The 26,230-nt window shown below is 33.3% G+C and overlaps 1 protein-coding gene across 1 annotated transcript; it reads right to left on the reverse strand.

Moving 5' to 3' along the window:
* LOC133197755 (uncharacterized) lies at positions 1-24,422 on the reverse strand. The gene is made up of 28 exons (XM_061333956.1): positions 24,410-24,422; positions 23,651-23,853; positions 23,246-23,338; positions 19,815-19,926; positions 19,394-19,553; positions 18,750-18,840; positions 18,555-18,632; positions 18,042-18,196; positions 17,102-17,154; positions 13,860-13,965; positions 13,616-13,765; positions 12,551-12,692; positions 10,557-10,685; positions 9,807-9,858; positions 9,172-9,366; positions 8,671-8,759; positions 8,313-8,435; positions 7,868-7,919; positions 7,689-7,759; positions 6,708-6,830; positions 5,863-5,914; positions 5,586-5,726; positions 4,244-4,393; positions 3,746-3,816; positions 1,833-1,955; positions 1,387-1,438; positions 1,009-1,152; positions 1-176 (listed from the first exon to the last, which is right to left on the reverse strand). The coding sequence occupies exons 1-28, from the start codon at positions 24,420-24,422 to the stop codon at positions 76-78; spliced, it is 3,024 nt and encodes a 1,007-aa protein (XP_061189940.1). The 3' UTR covers positions 1-75.
* Between the last annotated feature and the right edge of the window lie 1,808 nt (positions 24,423-26,230).

Here is a 26,230-nt window from a genome sequence, read left to right on the forward strand (position 1 = left end):
TATATTTTGAATTACAAAAAAAAAAATACTACCTGCATAACTGAAGATGTTTAAGGTATTAAAAAAATACAATTATTAAGAACATGTTCTACAACAAAGAACGTTTCTTGAATGGTCGTCGTACGTTGAACATTTCGATCTCTCACAGGAACTAGAGTGATCCCCGTATTCACAACCTATAACCAGAAAACGATTTCGCATATATTCAATACAGAACAAGAAATTATAAAAACTCAATATTCCTTGTAAGTCAGTACATGTAATCACGTGACTGGTTTTTTTTTTTAGAAGTTGGAGATTTGTAAACAAGTTCGGCTTTGTAATGAGTATTATCTTAGTGTTATACAATGTACCTTTCAGATGATTGTTGATGTCATTACAACAAAGTTTAAACTAAAGCATTAAGGTGAATAACAGAAATGGTATTGAAAACTATTTTCAATTTTTTTTTTACACTATAACAACATGAACAAAGAGAAATTGAATCATGGTCTTTGTAATATTCTTTACTGAAGAGGTTCCAGACAGTTGTGTGATACAGAAACCGTTGAGTCGGTCTTGCAGAGATACTTAGTTAATCTGGGATGTAATTCCTTTTAGAAGATATAGGAAATATTACAAAACAAATATTAAAAATATAACAAAAAATCTCTGAGTATATCCAGTATACGTTCTTTTTCTATAATCATATTTATTTCTATAAGACTTCTCGAGTTTATGACAGTAGAAAGTAGGATAAGACTTTTGGTTGTGTTGTAAACATGATACCGAATCTCTTCGATAAGATTTTCTCATTTTGTTTTGCATAGAATCTTGTCCTTGAAATGATTAGTGTAAACTGTAAAAGTGATATAAATTTGCTACAGGGAAATTGAATCATTAAATCATATTTTAGAAAAATGATATTAAGTAGTCCTTAAATTGGAGAGTCGGCCTATAGGGCATATTGTTGACTTTGTGAGAAGCTTTATCCATATATAAATTAGGCAGTATGTATAGTAAAATTACCTTTCTCAGATGGATTGTGGACTTTGTTACACATATCACAGCATTCATCCTTTTGACTTGTGTAACAGACATACGTGTATTTGTATGAGCCGTTTGCCTTTTTCGTGGAACACCAGGACTGGACGTCACCAGCCACACAAGAATCTAGACATCACAAACCAATACAGGGGTTTATATACTATTGAATTTAGTTCTCAGTAATTAGATCATATTCCTGCTAGCAACGTTTGGTTACATAAGATTTTGAGTTTCTATTTAAAATTTTCTCTTATATTCTTTAATTGTTCAATTGGTTTTTAATTGTGTATTTTCTATTCATATTCCATAATTATCCATTTGTGTGAAAGAAACCTCTTTTATTCCGATCTTGATACTTACTGGGTATATTAGGAGCATTATCGTCATGTACACATGTTCCATTCAGGCACCACTAATGTAAAAATCCATGGATAATAACAGCCATTAATTGAAATGGAAAAATAACCTCAGCTGCTTAATTTTCTACAACTGATTTTGAACAGGTGGAAAAAAGTATACATCAGCATGCAGAGGAATGACAGAAATTAGAAAGAGGTGAAACTTTTATTTTTCTAAAGGAAGAAAAACAAATGGAAAAAATTGTGTGCTTTAAACACCCACTTCAACCAGAGATCTAGAAGGGAGATTGGAAGATCAAAAATCACTTTATAGCAATTTAACAATACTTAAGTCTGAAACAATGTGAATGTTAATGCTTTATCTACAAGCTCACAAAAAAAAAAAATCAATTACTCCCACTTGGCATCATAGAGAGTAATCAAACCCCTTGAGTCAATAGATCTGACCTTCTTTGGTCCACAAGGTGTTCTGTCTGCCGCAATGATTCCATGACATGTTTTACCATTAGCATCAGCGCAATACATAGTTCCACACAGGGGTTCAAATGAAGTAGAATACGTGTCCACTGTCTATAAATATTTACAAGTATGGGGTTTATTATGTAAATGTACAGTGTTTTTATCAACGAAGTTGATTAACTTTACAAACCATCGTGATTTATACTTTCAAATACTTTTGAATTATAATATTTTTCAATATACAATGTCCTACATTACAAAGTGTGCTTACAAATCAAATCATTGGTTCTAGCGCTTTATGAAGATTTGTTAGCAAGCCTCATGTGACTTAAAGCTATGTAAGTTGCAAAGGAAAAAATGTTATGTATCCAATAAATAAAATTCTTAAGATATTTGTTTAAAGTTACATTTTTCAGAAGATATTCCGTGCTTTAATCCAATATCTACTGATAACTAGAATGTTCCAAGGAACGCATGTGTCGCCTGCTTTGTAGCTTCATTAAAGGTGTAAATAAATCTAAGAGTGGTCAGCTTTTTATTTACTATGAGCATGATAGACTGAAAGTTCATGCATTTGCCTGCAAAGAAAAACATGGCATCCATGGATAGTATAAGACTGCGATAGAATCTGACAATCAAAGAAAATATGGTTCCATTACCCTCAAATGAATGATTAAATTGAAATTATTAGAAATAACCATTTGTCATTTTATTGACACGAGGTCGAGGTCGCTAACCATGGTAATTTACAAAAGCCATATTGCCAAGTAATATATGTGCAAAATATCAAATCCATACCTCTTACAGTTCTTGAGATATAGGGTGAGACAGACGGACAGACAGACAGATAGTCGCCTGGTAACGTGATCCCTTAGTGCTGCTCTGCTTTGCAGGCGACACAAAAATCGAGTAGTTCTATCTGAACATTTTAAGGAAATGATTTATCCTTTTTTTCTTCATTGCTTATGAATATATGAAAGTCACAAATGACCCTGGATTCATGACTTTGGTGGAGGACTAAATGCTTACTCTTGTAAGCACTTTACCACCAAAATGTCTTCGGCTGGGAAAATGTTAACATGGATTGGGAATAATTAACTTTAGGAAACTCTAACACAAATGTAAACTATTTTCTTTTTTGGACTTAGAAAAAATTATGTCATATAAAGGTGTACAGATTTTTATCTAGTTCATTTTCAACTTAAGGTACCTACCATATTTCCCCAGGAATAATGTTCAAAGACAATGTAGTCTTAGTAACAGAAATTATTTTTTACTTACATTGGGAAAATACATGCAGATAATTTATTCAAATACTTTATCTTGGTCCAATATAAAGAATACTTTTATCTAGTACAAATTGTGTCTTTCAGTGTAGATTCCAGTTTATTCTATCTTGCATGTAAGGACAGATCATTTTTAACTGCATAAAAATACCATGGACTTAGTACTCTTCAGTGAGCAGTGTTTAGAGCTTCAGTAAAGACTCTGAACCTAACTGGCTTGAAAGGAGCAACGTCTATTAAACAAGTTGTGGTTTGAATTCTTTATCACAGATTATGCATTGCTTTTTGCGAGAAAGCTCGATCAACAAAATAATTGTATCTTCATGAATTCTTGTTTTATTGCAGAAGGAACTTAATTTGAATGCAAAGTTTATGTTGTTGCCTTAAGTACGAGATCAAAACAAAAGTTTATTATTATGAGGTGATGTTATACGGGGCTGCGAATTATACATGTACCTCATAACATCGTCTCAATCGCAAACTTTAGATATCGTCAATGAAATGATAAACGTCTAAAATATGAAATATAGTTAATATGGAAACCAATGAAAAATTAGAAACGTGTCTTTAAGCAATAAATCTGCAATTAAAAGAAAGTGTTGGCGATCGATATACCTTACAGAAATAGGAGGTTGCACCAAATAAAAGGCGGCACTGGTCATCTAAAGCTGAAGGAGTTGTTTTACCTGGAAAATTCAAATATCAATGTGCGCATTTAATGAAATACTTTAGTACTTGAAGCTAGACCTTAGGTTCTATAGGGGCCTGTTGTCTTTATGTAATCAGCATCAAATCTTTAAAGAATGCTATTTGGATGAGGTGTTTTAATAATATAAGTAACATATATTTTCGCAAGGTAATAGCAGATTAATCATTAGAAAGATTTTCATCTTTTTTACAATTCGTAAAGGTATTGCCAGTATCTTAAATTATCTTCGCAACAAGACAGCATCGTTAATTAGAGTAACATCATTCCAGATGACTGCAAAATTACTTATTTACATAAATGGTTTCGTTCTCAATTTTTTCAATTCCATTTTATGCTAAAAAAATCTTGACTTGAAAGATAAAATTGCAAAAAATCTCACAGACATTCTCAGAGGGTATGAGTACCTGGTAGTGAGTGGGCGGCGTTGTAACATGATTGACAACATCTCTCTTTGATGGTTGGCTCGTAACACTGTTGAGGGGATGGCAATACCAGTTGATTACAGGTCAATTCATAGCGCGTGTATGAAAGTTCGTCTCCATAGCGACAATCGGCTGCAGAACAAATAAACCATAAAACTTTCAGATTTTTACATTTGAGTTTTTAGGAAAATAGTCAAACAAGTTATACCATACATATAGGTAGTTTATAAAGCATTCTGAAGGAATATAAACAGATTATAGTTATAGCTCCACAGAGTGAAAAATATTTACTCAAAACCAATACTCTGTTCACATGTAGAGTTTAATTCGAGTTAAATATAAATTACTGTGAGTTAGATCTGAACCACGTTCACACGGAGAATTTAATGTGAATAAGTTTAATTCGAATTAATTTACTATTACTATCGAATTAATTTGCACATCAAATTACTCCATATTAGCTCCGTGTGAACGATAAGGGAAGCTAATTCGAATTAAATTCTAACGCATATGTAGTCAGCAAAATTAAGCCAACTGCCACATGTCGGTGGTCAGATATCTTTACTGATGCTATTTTTGAGTGAAAAACAAAGGAAAATTAAGTTTTTCACTAAACATCTGTACAGACACTGTGATATCCTGCTGCATGTACATACGGTGACGTGATTCGCAAATGACGTCACATAGCCTTACTGTATAGAAATAAAATTTTAATTCGCATTAGTTTACTTTGCATTGACTGTCGTGTGAACGCAATTTAATTCGCATTAATTTAATTCGCATTATTTTATGCCCTGTTCACACGAAGAGTTTAATTCGCAGTAAAATAATTCGAATTAAACTAATGCGAATTAAATTGCGTTCGCATGACAGTCAATGCGAAGTAAACTAATGCAAATTGGAATTTCATTTCCACAGTAAGGCTATTCAGTAATGCTATTATGTCGTCATTTGCAAATCACGTCACATTGTGCAGAGCAGATCCATTTGACAAAATGTCATAGAGTCTGTAAACATTTCAATGATTAACATAATGTTCCTTTGTTTTTCACTAAAAATAGCATCAGTACCTATATCTGACTACCGACATGTGGGATGTGACTTCATTTTGCCATTACCCATGAGTCAAACTTTAATTCGAATTTGCTTCGCTTAGCGTTCACGCAGAGCTAATGCGAAGTAATTTAATGCGCAGTAAAACTAATTCGCATTTAATCCCACGTGTAAACGCGGTTCAAATTTAATTCCAGTAACTTACGTTTAATTCGAATTACATTCTCCATGTGAAAAGGGCATTAAACTTCACTTCTTTACATATGCTCACCTGGCATAGACATGTTGGCGTACTTTTGACAGGTAAAACAACAGATATCTGCGTTGTGTCCGAACGAACATTTGTACGCCGTATCGGGCCCAACAATATTTTGTGGGCACCAAGTACTCTTGTCTACGTATAGGCAGTTGTCTATTTTAAAGATAATAATAAAAATTTCTGAAATTGCATCCGGTAAAGGGAAAGTTTGTCAATGCCAGTTTTAATTACAACTGGTCTTCACGGAAAAACAAACATTAATACATAACAAATTCCCTTAAATTCTTACCAGGAAGATCCAGTCCATGCTCACTATGAATACACGATCCCTCCCTGCAAATCTACATTAAACAAAATTATTCTATATCATACAATATGGGTATGATAGATACAAAAAGTATTGTCGGAAGTCTACAGAGCTCGCTGGGGTAGGTCTTGCATAACGTTCTCCAAACGTTGCTTTTTATTGTACTTTTTACCCAGGTTTAACCGGACAGATAGTTGATCTGGACCTGAACGGCATTTCTTTTTTTTTTAAAAAAAAAAACATCCATCCGATTATAAAAACGATGCGTAAAAAGAATATAAAATATTTTTAACCATAAAGTTTGCATTGTGTATGTATAATATGAAACTTGACCCAAGGTAAAAGTATGGGCATGGATAGACTTATAGGTGTTTCAGTGAAAAAAACTAAAACCAAAAAGTGAAAAATACAAATGTATAAATTTGCATACAACTTGAATTGACTTGAGGTCAACCTTTTTGAATATTTATATTGAATCTTGAAAAAAAAAGATCAAGCAAGGAAACATAAATCAAAGTATCAGAAACATAAAAAAGATGTCTTAAAAACTAAACAAAAACATAAAAACTAAATAAATATGAATGTTTACAATGTGGTCCAGGAATATCGACAAAAATGCCACCACAACTGTCTGGTCGTATCTGTCAATGAGTACACTTTGAGCGAACAGGATAATTGACAATTTTTAACTGAATTATCTTATTTGTTAGTTTTCAAAAGTTTGTTAACAATTTGATCAAGTGAGAGGCAAGAAATTAAAAAATATTATTTTAAAGCAATTCTTTTTCATTATGCAGAATACTCAGTAAGTTCAATTACGTGCCTACCATTTTGCGACCACAAGGAGTTCCATCAAGGGCAAAAATGGGATTGCAAAGTTTTTGTTCTGGTAGGATGCAATACAGCTTCTGGCATATGTCATGATAACTATTTTCATATGTATCTGTTCTCTGCAAAAGAAACCATATTTACCCAAATATGCACTTGCAATCAGGATGGAAACGAGACATTAAGCAACTTTAGTATCTCGGTCCGAGAGAGAGAGAGAGAGAGAGAAAGATTGAGATTCACATTTCTCTCCAACTACTTCTTTTTCGATGTTATTAACAAATCATAGTTGGATCAATGATCTGTTTTGTCAAGTAATTGCATTAAACTCTCAGCATTATGTTGAATATTGTTAGTGGATTTATATACAATTTCTTCAACGTAATGTTTTAAGATTTAATTAATAAATATTAGTTTTATAATTAGATTAACTATGCCTTGTAACCTGAAATAATCACAAGGAACCGGTTCGTAAATTGGTATAAGGGTTCTATTATTCATAAGGATTTATATATCAGTGGTCGACAGACATCCAAGGGTATGTCAACTATTTTGAAATACCAACAAATCAAATCATCTAATCAATTACTTGACTCTAGGACCTGAACCTCCTACCCAAGGGGTATTAATTTTATAAAAATTATACGAAGTACATCGTAACAATATGGCAGCTAGAACTGAGTCTAGGATTTAAAAAAACTCAGACATTTTTGCGTTTGATATCAGCAATGATATTTTGGAATTAATTGCTTGTTTTTGCCCACAGATGCCAAGCACCAATAATTGTTGAAATTCAAAAAGGCTCAGAGGTGTCAAAGAATGACACAGTAAAGATTATGACCAAGAGAAAGGGATATTGATACACAAAGTTGTGCGACTTTTCTTGCTTTGCTTTTTTATTGATTGTTGTATAGCATCATTTTTTCAAGTGTATTCTTATATGGTCCGGAAAGGGATAGTTCTGTTAAATGTTTACGTACCGCGCAGAATTTGGCATCAGAACCATATGAGACTTGGCATTGCTCCTGGGGACTTGGTATCATACTGTAATCTATTGGAAGAAATGTAAACATCCATAGCATTTAATAGTTCAAAAATCTTACTTTTAAGTACTATTCAACCGAATTTAAATCATTTTAACCCCCCCCCCCCCAAATACCTAGTGGAAGCAATGCTCTAGGGTCGTCCACACAGGCACCGGCAACACACCACTATAATTTTAGAGAATCATATGATAATACGCATACTTATCAATGTATTCAAGTTTTATTTATACACAGAAAGCATATACATAATAAATCCTAAAATATGCAATCCAAATGGCTGATTTAGTTAATTAGTACAATTTTCGGAAAATATCACGGTTAGATGTCATTGAGAGATGAGGAAAAGGACGAACAAGTAGCAAAAAAAAAGATAAAGAAAAAATAAATTCATCAAAGCTTGTGCTACAATAGGTAATGATAATATAATTCTTGTTGTAAAGTATATCGTTCTGATCCTCGATGTGATGCAGTGCTTACCTCCTGTGATTTCCTTATCAAAGAAGTACTTTGTACCATATTCAGGTACCCCATATGACGTACTAATTTTCTGTGACTTACTTTATTGAAGGAGCACCTTGTACCGTCCTGTGCCACTATAGAATGACAAAGATCGTCTTGAGGAAGGTAGCATCTTAGTGCACTACAGAAATCATATGTTTCGTTGTCAGCGTAAACCTTTCTCTGTCGTAAAAAGGGAGTGAATTTACAATATTCTCCAACACAGCCTTAGAATAAATTTCTAGGACAACGTATTTATCTTCTAACAATAAAATTTTTCATATTAATTTCTTAAAATTTCTCTTTAAAATATCTAAATATTTAATTTTTTCCTTAAATGTATACAATTCTACAGGTATAATTATTATTCATGTACATCCTATGGAAATGAAATATCCTCATGAATGACAAAACTTACTCCACAGAAGTAGGAGTTGCTGCCAAATGTCTGCTTACACTGCGAGTCTTCTGGGAGAACAGAAGTATACACAGAAGCGGGGAGGACGCCTTAAAATACCAACAGTACTAAAGATATACTGTATTGTCACTATTGTCTATTACATAGTCTTCCAATAAAAATTCTCTTGTTACAATATGGTTATTCACTTTAGAAAATTAGATATTTAGAATCAATCGAACATGGGGAAAATCACCCAGTGGAACACAATACCTTCTTAATTATATTATAATTATAATTTTATTATTTATAATTAAACTTTCAAAATTTGAACCAAAATTTACTGTCGTATTTTGCTCTCTCTCTCTCTCTCTCTCTCTCTCTCTCTCTCTCTCTCTCTTTCTCAGATTGTGTGTATTTAATATTTCTATTGGATTCCATTAAGCATGGTTTATATGGTATACTGTATAACATGTATAATTTGATGTTATTTTAGAAATACCCAGTACTCTTAAGACTTACCATTCGAATATAAAGGCATGTTGCTGCAGCTCTGACAACACGAATATTTCAACTTCGGAATGTAGCACTCTTCTGGTCTGTTTTGTACATATGCCTTGCAAGAAGAGGTGAAGTTGAATGTATGCAGTATCTTATCTTCCTCGAGGTAATCCACTCTAAGCCAACGACCAGGAATATCTCCTTGAGGACAGGTATCTATATATATATATATATATATATATATATATATATATATATATATATATATATATATATATATATATATATATATATATATATATATATATATATTATTTAGATTTCAATACACCAATTATAATACAAATATGCACCTTATGAATACATGTATGTTAGTTTTTGTTATAAAATCAAAATATATTTATAAATATATTTTTGTCTGGTTTTCTTCAGATATGCCTTAAAATTTGAGAAAAAATATTCTTTAAAAAAAAAATCAATTGACTTTATAACACAAATCTACAGGTCATGTCTGTATCTGTTAGTAACAATTTAATGCATAAAAAAGCAAATAATTGTAACACTTGTGATGAAAAAATAACTCATGTGACTGCTATAATAAATGTTTCAATAATAATCGATATAAATTTTGGTTACGAGAGAGAGAGAGAGAATACCAGTGCTGTGAGTCAAAGTTGGTTGATGAACACATTTCCCTGCCATGCACCACTGAAATATATTAAAGAAAGCAGGTATGATAATCAGCGAAAGCTTCAAAGCTCTTCATAGTTTGACATTTGTACTCTCCAGATCTAACAATGTTCATCAAAGACGAAATCACAGCGTAAATATGCAAAATATGTAATATTTCGACAAAACAACCTTTATTCTTTAAAACATATTAATACAAAAAATCTTTTCTACATAAATATAAAAATCTTTTCTACAAGAACAAAAATGGTTTGACGTAAAAATGAAACATTTTAATAAGTTTTCAAAAAAATAGCGAAGAACCGATTTTTGATAGTTTTTTTTTTTTTCATTTTTACATTTAATAATGATAAGATAGTAAATCCTTTAGATGTGCCCATGCACGCTGTATTACTCGCGTTTCTTTCTTTTATTATTAATGCATGATGATTGAGTTCTTGTTGGTATGAGAAATATTTCTATAAGTGTTTAGAATGCAAATATATACATTCAGCACATGATAAATCACAAGCTCCGATGGAAATGCATCCTCATATTTCAAAAAATAAGACTTTTTCTTAGATGAATCATACCTTTGTTCTTTGGAATTAAGATGGCTTACAATCAAACGAAGACTTGGAACACAATAACTAAACTTTTATGCATTAAATATTTACTTGAAATGACGAGCAATCATATTCATAGGATTTATATGTGGCCCTTCAGTTTTCCATCACCTTTTGATGGCCACAAGTTGTCCCATCTCCCGGTACAGCATATCTGTTGAAATCGTCATCCCAAGGATCAAAACACACCATCTGTAGACAGAACGCTGTCTGGTAGGCCCCAGTGTAGTTATATTCGTCCTGAAATACAACATAGTTTTATCATAAGCAAATTATAATAATAATTAAAAAAAAATAATAATAATAATTCTATTTATAGATTTTTAAATATGTTTCTAAGATTTTAACTGATAGATTGTACTTTCGGACATTGTTGATAAATAGAAATGTAAGCTTAGCCTGTTCATGGATAGATACACTTTATGCATTGATTTGTTTTGGAGACTTTTTCCCGTTTTTTTCCAACGCTGAAATATAGGTTCTGTTGCAAAATAAAGCGGACATCAATCAGTTTGATACGAGCTTAACCGTATCAACGCCTAATTAAAGTCGATTTTCAATGAAATTCTACTATTCTTTAAACAAACATATCTGCAGCTGACTGCAATTGGATAAGTTTGTCAATTGTATATTCAATAATATTAATACCTATACTTTTAGTGCTCACTGTTATTGAATGAGCTTAATTTTTAGGACTCTAAATTGTTTACATTTAACTTTTTTTCCCAATGAAGTAAATGCTATTGCGGTAACTAAGTGTTGGCAATTTAGATATCCTTTCAAAAAAAAAAAAAGGCTAAATCACATTCTCCATTACTTTTAAAATATAACTAGCAGTTATAAAAATCATAACTTTTGCAATTAAACAGGGAAAACCTGATCGCCTACAGAATTTATCTGCGAAATGTTTTCCAAGCGACATTTGAGATGCTAATAACTATTCGAAGAAGCAAATGCAAGAAAATTTTAGCATCAATTTGTACATCTTGTACCATGTTGTTACATGTAATCGAACTAGCAGCTTCTCTAAATGCTAACATATACAAGATGTGTTTGCGAAACACTGATGCCCCCATATGGCAGCTTATAGCGAAGGTTAAAGTTTCTCAAATGCAAGTCAAACTCCGGGTCAAAAGATCAAAAATGTTGAAACCCAAAGAAAGGTCTTCTCTCGATGAATATACCTGTGAAATGTGAAAGCCTTAACAACAACTGTTGAGAAGTTATGGCGAAGGTTAAAATTTTTCAAAAGTAAGTAAAACATCAAGGTCAAGGACAAATGGTGTCCAACAGAAGGTCTTGTCACAAGTGATACACATTTACGAGAAATATGAAAGCCCTAGAACCAAATGTTCAAGTGTTATGGCCAAGGTTAAAGTTTTTCAAAAGGAGGTGAAACTCAAAGGTCAAGGTCAATGGGACAAAATTGAGAGTATTATTATAAAAAAGTAATAAAGCAAGGGCAAAGTTGTTGGTATCCATGAGAATGTCTTGTCACAAGGAATATACATGTGAAGTATGAAAGCCCTAGCACCAATTGTTCAAATGTTATGGCCAAGATTAAAGTTTTTCAAAAGTAGGTCAAACTCCAAGGTCAAGGATCAAAGTTATTGGTATCCATAGGAAGCTCTTGTCACAAGGAATATACGTGTGAAATATAAATGCCCTAGCACCATCTGTTCAAAAGTTACGGCCAAGGTTAAAGTTTTTTCCAAAGTAGGTCAAACTCCAAGGTCAAGGTTAAACAGTCAAAGTCATTGGTATCCAAAGGAAGGTTTTGTCACAAGGAATGCACATGTGAAGTTCGAAAGCCCTAGCACCAAATGTACAAAAGTTTTTGCCAAGGTTAAAGTCCAATAAAATTTAGCAAATGTGGGTCAAACTACAAGGTCGAGGTCAAAATGTCAAATTTGATGATACCCATAGAAGGGTCTTATCACAAGGAATACGCAAGTGAAATATGAAAGCCATAGCTCTAACCAATCAAAAGTTAAGAGCAAGGTTGAAGTTTTTGTGGACAAGCACACAGACAGACGGACATGGCAAAAACTATATGCCCCCGAATCTTCGATTACGGGGGCATTAAAAAGAATTTCACGTTTTACCCTTTCCATAAATGAATCTGAACCTAGGAAGAGTTGGCATTGCTGATCTGCGGAATAAATCTGACCAAACCACTCATGTTCATGTATGGTCAGTTTGTGGTTAGTAGCATGGTTTTCCTGAGTTACCAGACAATTGTGAGTTCTGAAAGAAAACTCAATTTAAATTGAGGATGATATAATTTTAGAGAAGACTTGCAACTCTCACCGTTTTGGATACAATTGTAAAAATTCGACTTTCCTGGAATTCTCAGAGTTATAAATCTATATAGTAAAGTAACCAAAAGAATTACTTTGGACCCCCCCCCTCCCTCGAAAATAAGGACCCCCGTAAACAGTCCAATACAATGATATAATAAAATACAATCAACTAGGAGAACATCTAGATAAGTTGCCTTTAAATTGAAAAGAAAGAGGTGATTTGTTGGTCATCATATTGGGTCTATTGATATTTTATAAGCTGGTTTGTTTTGTATTTGAGTATATTTTTGAATATTAATTGTTCCTTGTGAATTATGGCCCATTTTACCCTTTACGTTTGATACACGTGTCCTTTATTAATTTTCAATCTGAAGTTGAAAATGTTTACATTTGTCATGTTATCATTTTCAACTGCAGATTTAAAATTAATAAAAGACACATCTCATCATAAACTTTAACTGTATTGTCAATCTCTACATCCATCTGCAAAGCAAAATAGAATGATTAAAAAGGGCGACAAACATGTAGAAATTCGTTCTGTAAATCGATTTCATATAACCTGAGTTGCGCTATATTACAAAACTAGGATGTTCCAAGGCACGTATGTGTCGCATGCTTTGTAGCTTCATTGAAGATGTAAATAAATCTAAATGTAGTAAGCTATTCATTTACTACTTGCATGCTACTTCATGCAGAAAAAAGCATCCACGTATAGTATAAGGTCACGTGCAGGTCAATATAACGTTCTACATAGCAGATTAATTTTACAGGAAGGAAAAATAATCAAACCATACTCAATCTACTCAATGGATACTTTAATGATCTTTATGTTGGACTATCTGTCTAATTCTGTTAGTTTTGGAATACCTGTCTAGTTCATTGAGGTAAGTCTTAAAGTAGGTTATGGAACACGACGAAAATTCCCAAACAAGCGATGTGTTTCTGGCTTGAGTGGAGTTCATCACGTGACCATCGTTAGGGCATGTATTATTCTGTCCGTCATGTTTTGACCCTAGACTAAAGAAAATAAAAACCAGTAAAACTCATATGTTGTCTTTGAAAATGTCATGATTTAAAAAAAAATTAAGTTTTTGCTCGGAATCTCCATCACCTGTGCCCAACTTCATGCGCAATGGTAAAGGCTGGTGAAAAATCTACTTGGGATGACACGACAGATTGAGAGTATGATCCACACATCGCTGATAGAGATGCCATACCTGAAAAACAAATTTCAAAAACAATCAAAGGTATTGTGAACTTGTCAATAATAATCAAAATAGAAATTTATTCAAACAACTCATGAAATTGACTTTTTATCTGGCTAGCTTTTGCAAACACTTCATTATTGTTGGTTTTTAGTTTGTCATTTTTCTCATATTGGAAATGAATCTTACGTATTAATATCATGTCAAACTTATTTACTATTAACAATATGAATTTGAACAGGATGCCATATTGAACTCGTAAAACTGACCTTCTCTTTGGCTAACTTTTGTAAAGACTTCATTATTATGGATTTTTAGATCACCTGAGTCACTCAAGTGCTATCTGTTTTTGTAAGTCGTCGTGCGATGTGCGTCGTCCGTCGTTCGTAAACTTTTGTACATTTTCAGCTTTTTCTCTCGAATCACTTAACCAATTTCAATCAATTTTGGCATTTGGGTAAAGGGGTACAAAATTTATTAATTTCACGGTCCCTGAGGGATGAGGCTAAAACCATCAAAATTAGTGCTTTCTTTAAATACCTTCTTCTTTACTCCTGGGCATCAAGCAGTCAGTGTTGGCATGATTGTAATAAGCAATGAGCCCTCTACTCAAATTGTGAAATTCACGGCCTCAGGGTCAGGGGTTCTGGAGTTAGGACGGGCTCTAATGATCATATAGTAAAAATGCGTAAATTCTTTAAATTTTTCTTTACCCCTGTATATTTAGCAGATAAGCGTGGTGCATGGTTATGATGAGAAAGGGTGCCTCTACCAAAATTGTGAAATTTGTTCCCCAAAGTCAGGCATTCCTGTGTTTTGGGGTGAGGTGCTCAGTCAGTAGAGCGCTCGCTCGCTCCGTGATCGGAAGGTCGTGTGTTCGAATCACGGCCGCGACTGACTTAAGTCGATAAAAAATAGGTAGCAACTGTTCCTTCGCCAAGCGCTGGGCACTTTGAAGTGAAAGTTGCGGGTCTTTCGGATGAGACCTTAAAAACCGAGGCCCCGTTTCACGGTAGGCGTTGGCATGATAAAGAACCCTCAATGCTCAATGGCCATGAGTACTGAGTAAAGGTCTAAATTTGAAGCCCTTCATTGGTAAATGGTGACGTCTCTATATGAGTGAAAAAATTCTCGAACGGGACGTAAAACAACATACAATCAATCAATCAAAGACCTAGAGAGGCCAGTGTAAGAGGGAAAGAGTTGGGTTTACTAATAGTGCTCAAACAAGTTTTGTTTAGTCTGCATGGAGATAGTGAAAAACGGCAGCAAGTAAAGGCAAGTAAAGATTTGTTACGGAGTACTAGAATAATTATTTTCTTGATCCTTGATCATCCCATTTCTCTTGATTTGGGCAACATAGCTATCAGTTTATTGTTCCCCGCTTTCACGAAAGCGGGGGGACATTAAAACTAATTCGTTTGTCAGTCCAATCTGATTAAAATCAGATCTTTGTTACGCTCCGAAATTCTGATGGTCGCTGTTCAAAGATCTGGGATGTCTTCAGATCTTTGTACAGCGACCATCAGAATTTCGGAGCGTAACAAAGATCTGATTTTAATAAGATTGTCTGCCAGTCTGTCCACCTATTCATGTACCATGAAGTTTGATCCAGTGATCTTGACCTTACAGTTTGACGTGTTTTTTAAAATTTTTCACATTGGTAATAACTTTTGGATGACAGAAGATAGGGCGTTCATATGTGACAAGTGCATCACCTGTCTCAAGAAGTTCCTGAAGATAAGGCATTTATATGTCATGTGCATTATCTGTTTCAAAACCTTTCCGATTATACTCTGGTCTTTGACCTCGTGACCTTGACCTTTTTGTTAATCTACAGTCTTTCTTATTTTACTTTAGTAAGAACCTATAAGTTTGAAGGACACAAAAACAAGAGGTTAAAATATGTTATAAAATAATCGTACCAATCCACTAAAACACCGATGCGGGGGCACAGTTCTTTGAATTTGCTTGTTTTGTTTTATTTTATACTTCTGTGGATCCTTTACAGTGTTGCATTATACTCAGGTGACGATTAAGGCCCTTGGGCCTCTTGTTAGTTTGTCATATTACTTTTCTATTATTTCTCCTTTATAGAGATGGAATTTTACTTGTTGATTTAAATAATAAATTGTTTTCTGTGTTTGTTAATGCAGGGATAACAATTGCGACATTACAGAAAAATACATAACCCGCATAGGCAGGATATGTAATTTTTTCTGCAATGATTGCAACCATTATCCATGCATTAACAAACAAAGACATTTTATTGTATATATTTATATCTGTAAAAAATACTTGTTTACAGTTGGTGAAATATTGTATTATAGTCCATACCTTACATCAATGGAAGGGCCCATTTCTTGAAAAATCTTTCAAACAGATGGCTTTAAATATCGGTTTTAACTAGTTTTTTTGTTAATGCATTGATAGCGGCAAAGAGTTTTCATAACAAGTAAAGGAGAAGATATTCAAAGAATGTAAAAATATCATGTCAAATTTTTTTTACAACTTTTGTTTTAGTCAGTCGGTATATATTTACTCAATAAGTAGTAGTCTGGATTGAGAAAAAGAAAAATTAAGTTTTATACACATATGAGAGTTCAGTTTTGCCAGATCAGAAAAGCTGAAAAACTCCAATATACAAACCACACGAAATGTCGATTTTTATCACAAGTGATTGTAATTAAATTTTCTCTCACCAAATTCCTCTTTTTTATTTTATTATTTTTCTTTTAGTTTATTGGATAACATACTTAATATGTCTGTTTAATTATTTTCTTTAGTATATTTGATAACTCACCTAATATATCCATGTATTTATTTTTTTTTAAGGTGTATTTGATAACTCACCTAATATATCTGTGTAATTATTTTTCTTAAGTGTATTTGATAACTCACCTAATATATCTGTGTAATTATTTTTCTTCATTATTTTGGATAACTCACCTAATATATCTGTGTAATTATTTTTCTTAAGTGTATTTGATGACTAACCTAATATATCTGTGTAATTATTTTTCTTTATTATATTGGATAACTCACCTAATATATCTGTGTAATTATTTTTCGTAAGTGATATTGGATAACTTTCCTAATATACATGTATCTATGATATTATTTTTATTTAGTGTGTTGGATAACTTACCTAATATATCTGTGTAATTATTCTTCTCAATGGTGCTGTCCTTCATTTCATATCTAAGGAAAAAATATTGTATTGTAATGAATGGGCTTTTTCAGATTAAGGTTTACCTTGATTTAAATGAAGTACAACTTGTAACGAAAATTAATATACTGTGAAAAGTACACTGTGTAAGTACCTTTACTAAAAATAAAAATAAGAATAGAAAGGGGAATTATAAACCAGTCAACCTTGCTTATTTTATACAAAAATTAGATGGAGCTTTTAGAAGTTAGCAATTATCGTACACTTTTTTGCCATTTTTTTCTGTGGATTTGTTATCTCTCCAATATTGATTTCGTGGAAGTTTACGTAACACATACAAGAAACAAAACGTCATCAAGGAGCATTATATATCTACTGAAACTGGCCAACAACACGGATCGACAAATTTTCAAGACAATAAGTCCTCACCTGAAGGACACAGAAACGATACGCAAGAAAAAAAAATATATTAAGAAAAAATGCACTTAATCAAACAACTAAGATAATACGGTGTCCAGGATTCAAACTTTTTTATGATTGATAGCTATAAAATATATACTAGATATGAGAAAAACGTCCGTAGATTGTATTGCGTAATTGAAGAACTCCAGGGTCTAAAAAAAAATAGCGGGACTAGAATTTCTAATTTATAAACATATGTTTTTGTGGTGGAGATTGAAGGATATTCAAACATGACCCCGATACTGTAATAGTTTCACAATAAAAGGTCAAAGTTAAAAATTGTTGTCTATATGGAGGATTCTTTAAAAATAAATCTTTTTCTTGACATGCATGTATAGGAATATATTGATATTTTTTTTTCATTTAGCCACATAAATAATGTGATACCTGGTGAGCTTTGTGACCTTTTAACCTGATTTCTTTTTTTGGTTAAGACATTATATCGGGGAAAAGTTACCCCGTCAAAAGCATGGCGTGGTCGTGAGGAGGGAGAGCATTGTGTTTGACAATGTAGTCATGGAAACTGTCTAAAGCAAGTGATGCATTGACCATATTAGGAAAAGGTGTTGATGTCATCAAATTCTTTTCTGTCCATGGCGATGCCAATTTTGTCTGCAAGTATAAGTATTAGGGAGAGGGCGTAATAAGTATTTGAGAAATTGTGCCCAGTCCCTTTGTTATTAGAAATTACAATAAAATATGTTCAAATCAAAGTATAAAAAATTGCAACGTTTACACTCTCTCGGCTTTTTTCTTCTATAATGAAAATGATGTAGTTTTTATACTAAATTATAAAGTTAATCTTTATCATCTGGAAAATATTATTTACGAATTGGTTTTTGTTTTAATTTTTTGTTTGTTTGTTTTTTGTTTGTTTGTTTGTTTGTTTTTTTTTTTTGTTGCTGTTTTGTTGTTGTTGTTGTTGTTGTTGTTTTTGCTTTAGGGGGTATTTGTGACAAGAGTTGGTTACCTTGGCTACTATTACTCCCACAGGCTTTAGGAGAAAGTTCAGTCCACTTTTAACGAGATTTCTGTACGGAATGTTAGTCTACAATGGATGCAGAAAACTTTATTCATAGAATATGCGCATTCTTGAATCATATAAAATGTTGCAATAAAAATGAAACTATGTAAAGAAAAAAAAGAGGAAAAAAACTCAGCATACACTGTCAAAAATGAGTGCGATGTACTCGCTCAGGAAAGTGGCCACACCAGAGGAAGTTGCGTGCGTGAAAGCAGTCTCGTTAACAACCAAACTGAAGAGGAATGTAAAAACTAAAAAATGTTAATTCAATTTCAATTCATATATTATACAATTGCATTTGATAACTAATATTGAAATATCCTCCCTTTTATCGTGGTTTTTGCTGGGGTTATCTCTACTCACCTTGTCTATGTTATTTTTTGTCCTTTCTTCACATTTCTACTCAGATATTTCGAAAATTCTTACTCTTGTTAATGTTAAGAGCTTTCATTTGTTGTACTTTTCCTGCATTGCCTAATCAATTCACTTTCTATTTAGTATGACATACATTCCTTTTCTAAATGTTCTTCAATCATTAAACTACACAATTTTTTAGATATGATCAATCTATTTTTCTTATTATTGTAAAGATGATCCCCTGTGGAAGGTTTGGTAAAACAAATCCTTTAAAGTTTCTAGGTTTACAGTAAAATATAGAGTTAACATTTTCAAGACATTATATGCTTGCATTTCCATCAATAAATATTGAGCAATCAACATTTTTTTAAAATGCCGGTAGCGTCACACTGAGAAAATTTTAATGGGAATCAATGGCGGTGCTTTACTTGCTGTAAAACTTGTAATCCACAAAGACAAGAATCTCTGCCATATTGAGCTGTGGGTTGGTGGTGTCATGTGATGTTGCCCTCTTACCGAGTCGTGCGGTGGTCGTGTCATGTGGTGCTGCTCTCTCACCTGTTCCGGGTTGAGGTTTCTTCAAGTGCTCTTTTTGAAGAAATGTAGTCTATTTGAAGATTTTTTCTTTGATGCGTGTTATGGTCATTTGTACCAAAAATACATATCAATGGGGAAAAATAATTTCTTTACATTATTAGATAATGGAATCGAAAGCATTAATGTAGAATCTTTGCTAAACTAGTCTAAACTGTCTCTGTCTATCCACATTGCTTAAAAATCTTATACTTGTGATAATATATGGTCAAATTTTATAACATAATTTTTTATAGAAAATAAAAGGTGCTTTACCCCCAACGTCAAACTTCGCTTCGTCATGGCGTGACAATGCAATTCTATGCTCAGTTTGTCCAGGGACAGGGTGAATTATTACGTGACTCATTTCTCTAAACATGTAACCTGTCTGTAAGAGATTGTCGTTGAAATACACATCCATGTGTAGGCACTATCCACAGTTTTACAGTCGAACAATTGTTTTGGGGCCATTAACATCTTTATAAACATTTCAATTCGCCTGACCACTCTTTCCTTACAGTGAAGATCAGAATTTTAGAAAGAATATATCATACAACTAACAGTCCCACTTTATGTACTCCATTCCGTAGACAACAAGAAGAATTTCCGAATGGTTGCAACAACCACATAAATAATGTAGGGAATTTTTCAAGCTCACAATGTGCCAGTGTGAATGTGATGGGACTTTTTAACAAAATTCGTAAAAGTAAAGTAGTTATGGACATCGATCATACTATAGACCAGATATACATGATGTCTCTTTTGATTAACTTTTACCTTACGTCAACAAAAAATAAAGTCTTCATTACATTCGCACTAAATTTATTTGGTTCCCTTGATATTTTTGAATAGACTATTTGAAGAAGTTAAAGCAAATTTTGAAGCAGAGCAAACAAGGGCCTCTAAAACATCAGAGGTGGGATCAGGTGCCATGGAGGAGTGAGCATCCACTGCCGACTGGTCACATCCCCCGTGTGCTTCTTGTCATGATCGGGAAATAAGGGAAAAATCCGTCGACAATTCACTGTGTAAATAATGGCCTAACAATTAGTATGAAAAACGTCAGTCAGCTTTTGACTTAATGATAGATTGTATTTGCTGACAAGGTTAATGTATCGACCATAGAACTTACGAAATGATGACTTTAAACGAGACTGCTGATATTCTTGTTTCAACAACTTGTTTGTCAATAATTTACCTCGTTTTAGAAATTGGTCATACGTAGATCATGCTCTTGCGTATCGAATCAACTGAGAGATATAAACTCCGTATGCAGGTGAAAAAGATATATTGCTGTATAAGTAAGGGAAGTTGACGATTGAAAAGTTAAAGTCATCACGTTTATCATAAAGCTTTGTTGTGAGATTACCATTAATGTCTTTTTCTAGTAAAATATCCAGATATAAAACAGATATGTCAGACTCTGTGGTATCTTTTATTTCAAGCTCAGCGGGATATATCGTATCGACATAAGAATGGAAATAACCATGATTGTTAATTGACAATACGTCGTCGATATATCTAAATGTCGAGTTGAAGGCCACAGCAAGTGTTTTCTTATTTTCACATTTAAGATTTTGAACACATTCTGCTTCATATGAATACAAAAATAGGTCTGCTAATATCGGGGCTCAATTGGTACCCATGGGAATTCCAATACATTGTTGAAAGACCTGGTTTCCAAAAACCACATAGATATTGTCAATCAGAAACTCAAGCATCTTTTTAATATTAACTTCAGAGTACTTGTGTGTACAATCAGAATGTTTTTAATAAATTAATTTTGCAAATGACCAATGACAAGGTAAGTATATTTACGAGTTCCATTTTTATTAAAAAAGCAGCTGTCAATGATGTCAAAGAGCCTGGACTTTAATTTATCGTGGGGAATGGTTGTATATAAAGTTGAAAAATAGTAAGTTTTTAAGCTATTGATTTTGGTAAAATTTTGTGATTTCAAATTTTCCAAAAGTTCCCTGGTATTTTTAAGTACCCACATCTGATTTACACCATTTCTCGAATATATTGTTGCACAGTACTCCTGAAGTTTCTCCTTCACTACTTTTAATATATTAGTAAGGCGTAAAGAAAGAGGCTTGGTAGAACATTTACTACTGTAACCCGCTAAGTATCTTTGTTTGTAAGGATTTTTATGAAGTTTCGGAACAAATGTTGGAACTTCGATGGGCACTAATCGTGCTTCTTTATTAAAAATAGTTAATTCCATTCATATGTCGACTAAGCTGCAGAACTGTACCTCTCTGGTTGCGAAAATTCGGACAGACAAACCAAAGAGCTACAGAGCCAAGCATTGTAAAAACCTTTACGCCGACGCTTTAAATACGCGTAGAATACGTCTATCAAAGAACATACACATGCCGAGGAATTCTAAGTAAAAATTTGGGGGGGGGGGGTGTCACATAACATGTATATTGTCTTTAAAAGAATGCAATCATAAAGAAAAAAAATAGGTATAAACTCGAGTGTGTTTTTAACATGACCCCAACATGGACGTCGGAATGCAAACTTTTAAACTGACATTCCAAGGCCATAAAAGACTGTTTAGAACTGTTGAACTGTAAATAGAGTCAGATTATGAGTAAAATATATGGTTAATTGACGGATACCATGCTTTTGGCGGGGGAACGCCTTTAATACAAGAAATAATACCCAAAGCGAGCGACAAATAAGCGGCGGCGTAAATCGAAGGTTTTTACAATGCTTGGAGCTGTAGCTCTCTAGTTTGTTTGTCTGAATTTTCTCTACCAGAGAGCTACTGTTCTGCAGCTAATGCCGACTCGATACCGGTATATCCCAGTGAATTTGAAATTCAAGATATTTCAGTCTGCCATATCTGTTTTATATTTGGATGTTTAACTGATTATAAATGATAAATGCCAACTAACAACTAAATTGTATGACGAACGAGATGACTTCATTTTTCAATCGTCAGCTTTCCTTATTTATGTAGCAGTATACCGTTATCACCTGCATAATCATGATGTTTGTCTCCCAACTTACTAGTATTGAAGAGCAGGCTCTGAGAACGATCAATTCTTAAACCGAGGCAGGCTATCGACAGATTAGTTGATGTCACAGGGATTTCAAAAAAACTCGTTTTAAGTCAGCATTTCGTAAATTCTATGGTCTTTATGACCTTAGCTTGTTAGCAAATATACCCTAGCATTGAGTCAGTATTTTGACTGACATATTTATAACAATTGTTAGGACTTTGCTTTAAAATCTGATTACGGAATATTCCGTCTACCTGACCAATACATAGGGCTCACGACGGGTGTTACCGGTCGACAGGGGATTCTTACTCCTCCTAGACACCTAATTCCACCTCTAGAATTTTCCGAGGGTCCGTGTTTTATGTCCTGTTCGCGGCCGGGTTTTTTTTTTTTTATCAATTCTTCTCCTTTTTCATTCTTATTTCAAATGAAATATGTGGAGATAACGAACAGTATTCGAGCTCAAAAGTCCATTTAACATTACAAAATAGGAGCAGAGCAAACATGGACCTCTAAGACAACAGAGGTGGGATCAGGTGCCTTGTCATGATCGGGAAATAACGGAAAAATCTGTCGACAATTCAGTGTGTAAATAATGGCCTAACAATTAGTATGAAAAAAGTCAGTCAGCATTTGACTTATCAGTAAATGAAATGAAACATCACAGAAATTCAAGAGTAAAAACAATCTCACCAGCGTGAAATAAGAGGAAGATTGGCTAATGATCCTTTCGACTTTAAATGTCGCTGTATTGTCATGGTTCTGATAGAAGGCAACAGATGTGGACTACAAAAAAAAAAAGAAGATTTTCATAACATTCATTGAATCTCTAGGTTTTTTTTTTAATTTTAAAACATCAGTCACGTTTTATAACCAATAATTCCTGAATCATGTAAACAATTCCATTCCACAAAATAGAAATGTTTTTTTCTTTTTTCTTTCTTTTTTTTTAATGTCCCTTCGTGTAAAATTTTTGTCATTGCCTATATATAAACCTGTATAGTAACCTCCCGTGAGTTGTATGTGTAGCTTTTGGAAATAGGTTATCAGAAGTGTATGGCTGATTTAGAATTATTACTAAAGATAGTGCTCACTGACCTTGGTCTGAAGGTCATCTGTGATTTCCTCTACAATGCTACCGTCTGTCATTGAGTACACAGGCAGGTGATATCTATCTGGGTGATTTCGATTAAGACTCAGTTTTATTTCCGCCCCACGATAAGTCAAACTGCACTTCAAATGTAGGGGCATGTCATATTTTTTGGAAGAGGATGACGATGTACATATTACTTTGGAGAATTCTGTAAAATATTCAAAAACCCAATTATTTATTGAAACTAATTTTGAACTACCAGATTCATACATAATTAAGACTATTAAAATGCTTGTTCGTTGAATTTTCATCAGAATGTTATTCAGTTCGAAAAAGAAAGATAATTCAATATAAAGTAAAACTCGAATCAAAAATCCATAGTTAACATATAGTCAATAAGTAGGTATAGTTAAGAACATTTACGAACAAAACAGGCACCGAATTCTTAACAATTGTTATCACTTAACTCTAACCCTGAACTAACTTAATATCCTTGAAAATAAAAGAGAACAAAATATGTATCATGAAAAGTGATATCAATAAAAGGATATAAACCTTCATGTTCAACGTCCTTTATATTTCTGTGGAAAACTTCAGAGAGATCCAAAGAAAGGCAGAGAGGTACACAAAACACCAACGTTACATACCGAATCATCTTCCAAATTACTTCCGGTTCCAAAAGCGTGAATTCTTAGCTTTATATATCCTTTATCTTTCCAAGATAAGAGACTTCACGCAAAGAATGGAAATTTAGCTGTACTCACTGTTACACTCCATCTTTGATGATCTTTAGTTCTTTTTTCTTGGAAACACTAAGATGTAAAGTGAATTCCAGAGGAGTCATTCCAGACCTGTTAAAGTCATATATGGCGTATTTTTTTTATATGGAAGTTCAGGTAACCAAAATTAAAAAAGGTCTTCCTATTTGTTTTATTACTTTATATCCTGCAAATGACACAATTTAAATCAATTGCGTTTCAAAGATATTAAAAATTTATAGCAATAACCGATTTATTTACCGACTCCACATTTAAATAACAGACAAATTTAATTTAAAGTCAATTTAACTATAGGAACGTGAGGTTATTCAAGCTCAAAATCGACAAAAACTTTAATTTGAACGTAAAGTAACATAAATCATGTATATTTACACTCAATATCGTATTATTATTTTTCAAGCTCAGATACGCCATATATAGCTTTAAGAACTCGAGAACAGAGTTATGATCCTAAATCTGTAACACTGTTCTTTTAAAAAAATACTCTTTATTGTATTCATCAAACGAACGAAAATGTTTACATTATCTGTTCAACACGTTTTTCTCAGGCATTGTATACATAGAATACTTGCTTCTCAAAAAAAAAAAAAAAATTATGGATGCCTTAACATGTAAATTCAGTAAATGGTTGATTATTACAACGTCTGTCGTCGTTACAAGTTATTTGAATAAAGGTATTATGAAAGATTAATACAGGTACACTACGAACATTGTCTTCATGTATTTATATTCCGTTCGTGTAATACTAGCTGAAAAATAAAGCAATCGTGTATTAATTGATTGATTGGTTTATGTTGTTTTACGTCCCGTTCGAGTTTCACCATTTTTTCACCATATAACGTGAAGGGGTTCAAATTTAGAACTTTACTCGGCACTCAGGGCCTTTGAGCAGTTGGGAATCTTTATTGTGCCAACGCCTATCGTGAAACGGGGCCTCGTTTTTTAAGGTCTCATCCGAAAGACCAGCAACTTTCAGTTCAGAGTGCCGAGCGCTTGGCAAAGGAACAGTTGCTACCTATTTTTTATCGACTTAAGTCAGTCGCGGCCGTGAATTGAACACAAGGGCCTTCTGATCATGGATCGAGCGCTCTAGCGACTGAGCTACCGTGACGGCCGTATATTAAAACAAACATTAACGGAATTATTTCACTTAATTTTTTTTACTTAAGAATATTACATATCTATGATGTACAGAAGGCACTCTCCTTCTTGCCTGGATAACTAGAGAAGAATCCACAACAGTTAATTCTGTACTATAAATAATTGAAATGCACAGGTGAGCATGTGGTCCATGGGCCTCCTACATTAGTATTTCATATAGAATAATACCAGTAAATTCATTATTATACCAGCACTTTCTCAAGAAAGTTCGGATATACTGTAGTTATCCTGATCCGTCTGTCGTTCACACTTTCTTCGTCCTCGCTCCTCTTTTATTTTAAACTGTAACAAGCTCATCTTTTGGAATATAGTGGGTGGTGTCATTTAGATATGCAATAAGCTTTCAAAGTTTTCATTTTCATCCTGGTGGTGAAATCGGGGTAAAAAAATGATGTTTTTCCTCAAAACCTGGTTCCCAGAACTCCTCTAACATTTTACTTAGTAGCAAATCCTCTTTTGGAAGACGATACGCGGTGTCCTGTAGATGCGCAATAGGGTTTCAGAATTTTGTTTTTTTGTCTTGTGGGCCAAATTGGGTTCGAAAACAACTTTTTCTACAAAATGTGGTTCCCAGCTAGAACTTCTCTTATATTTAATACAGTAGCTAAATCATCTTTTGGAAGATAATACGTAGTGCCCTGTAGA

This window comes from Saccostrea echinata, unplaced genomic scaffold (assembly GCF_033153115.1).
Source record: "Saccostrea echinata isolate AGI-Se365-2 ecotype Australia unplaced genomic scaffold, CSIRO_AGI_Sech_v1 ptg000001l, whole genome shotgun sequence".
Taxonomy (NCBI): domain Eukaryota; kingdom Metazoa; phylum Mollusca; class Bivalvia; order Ostreida; family Ostreidae; genus Saccostrea; species Saccostrea echinata.

Excerpts from the sequence above, each read along its gene's own strand:
- LOC133197755 (XM_061333956.1), bottom strand. Across the intron at positions 23,339-23,650 it reads CAGATGACCTTCAGACCAAG|TCCACATCTGTTGCCTTCTA; the intron begins GTCAGTGAGCAC and ends TTTTTTTTGTAG. Across the intron at positions 18,197-18,554 it reads TGGGAGTAATAGTAGCCAAG|ACAAAATTGGCATCGCCATG; the intron begins GTAACCAACTCT and ends TTATACTTGCAG.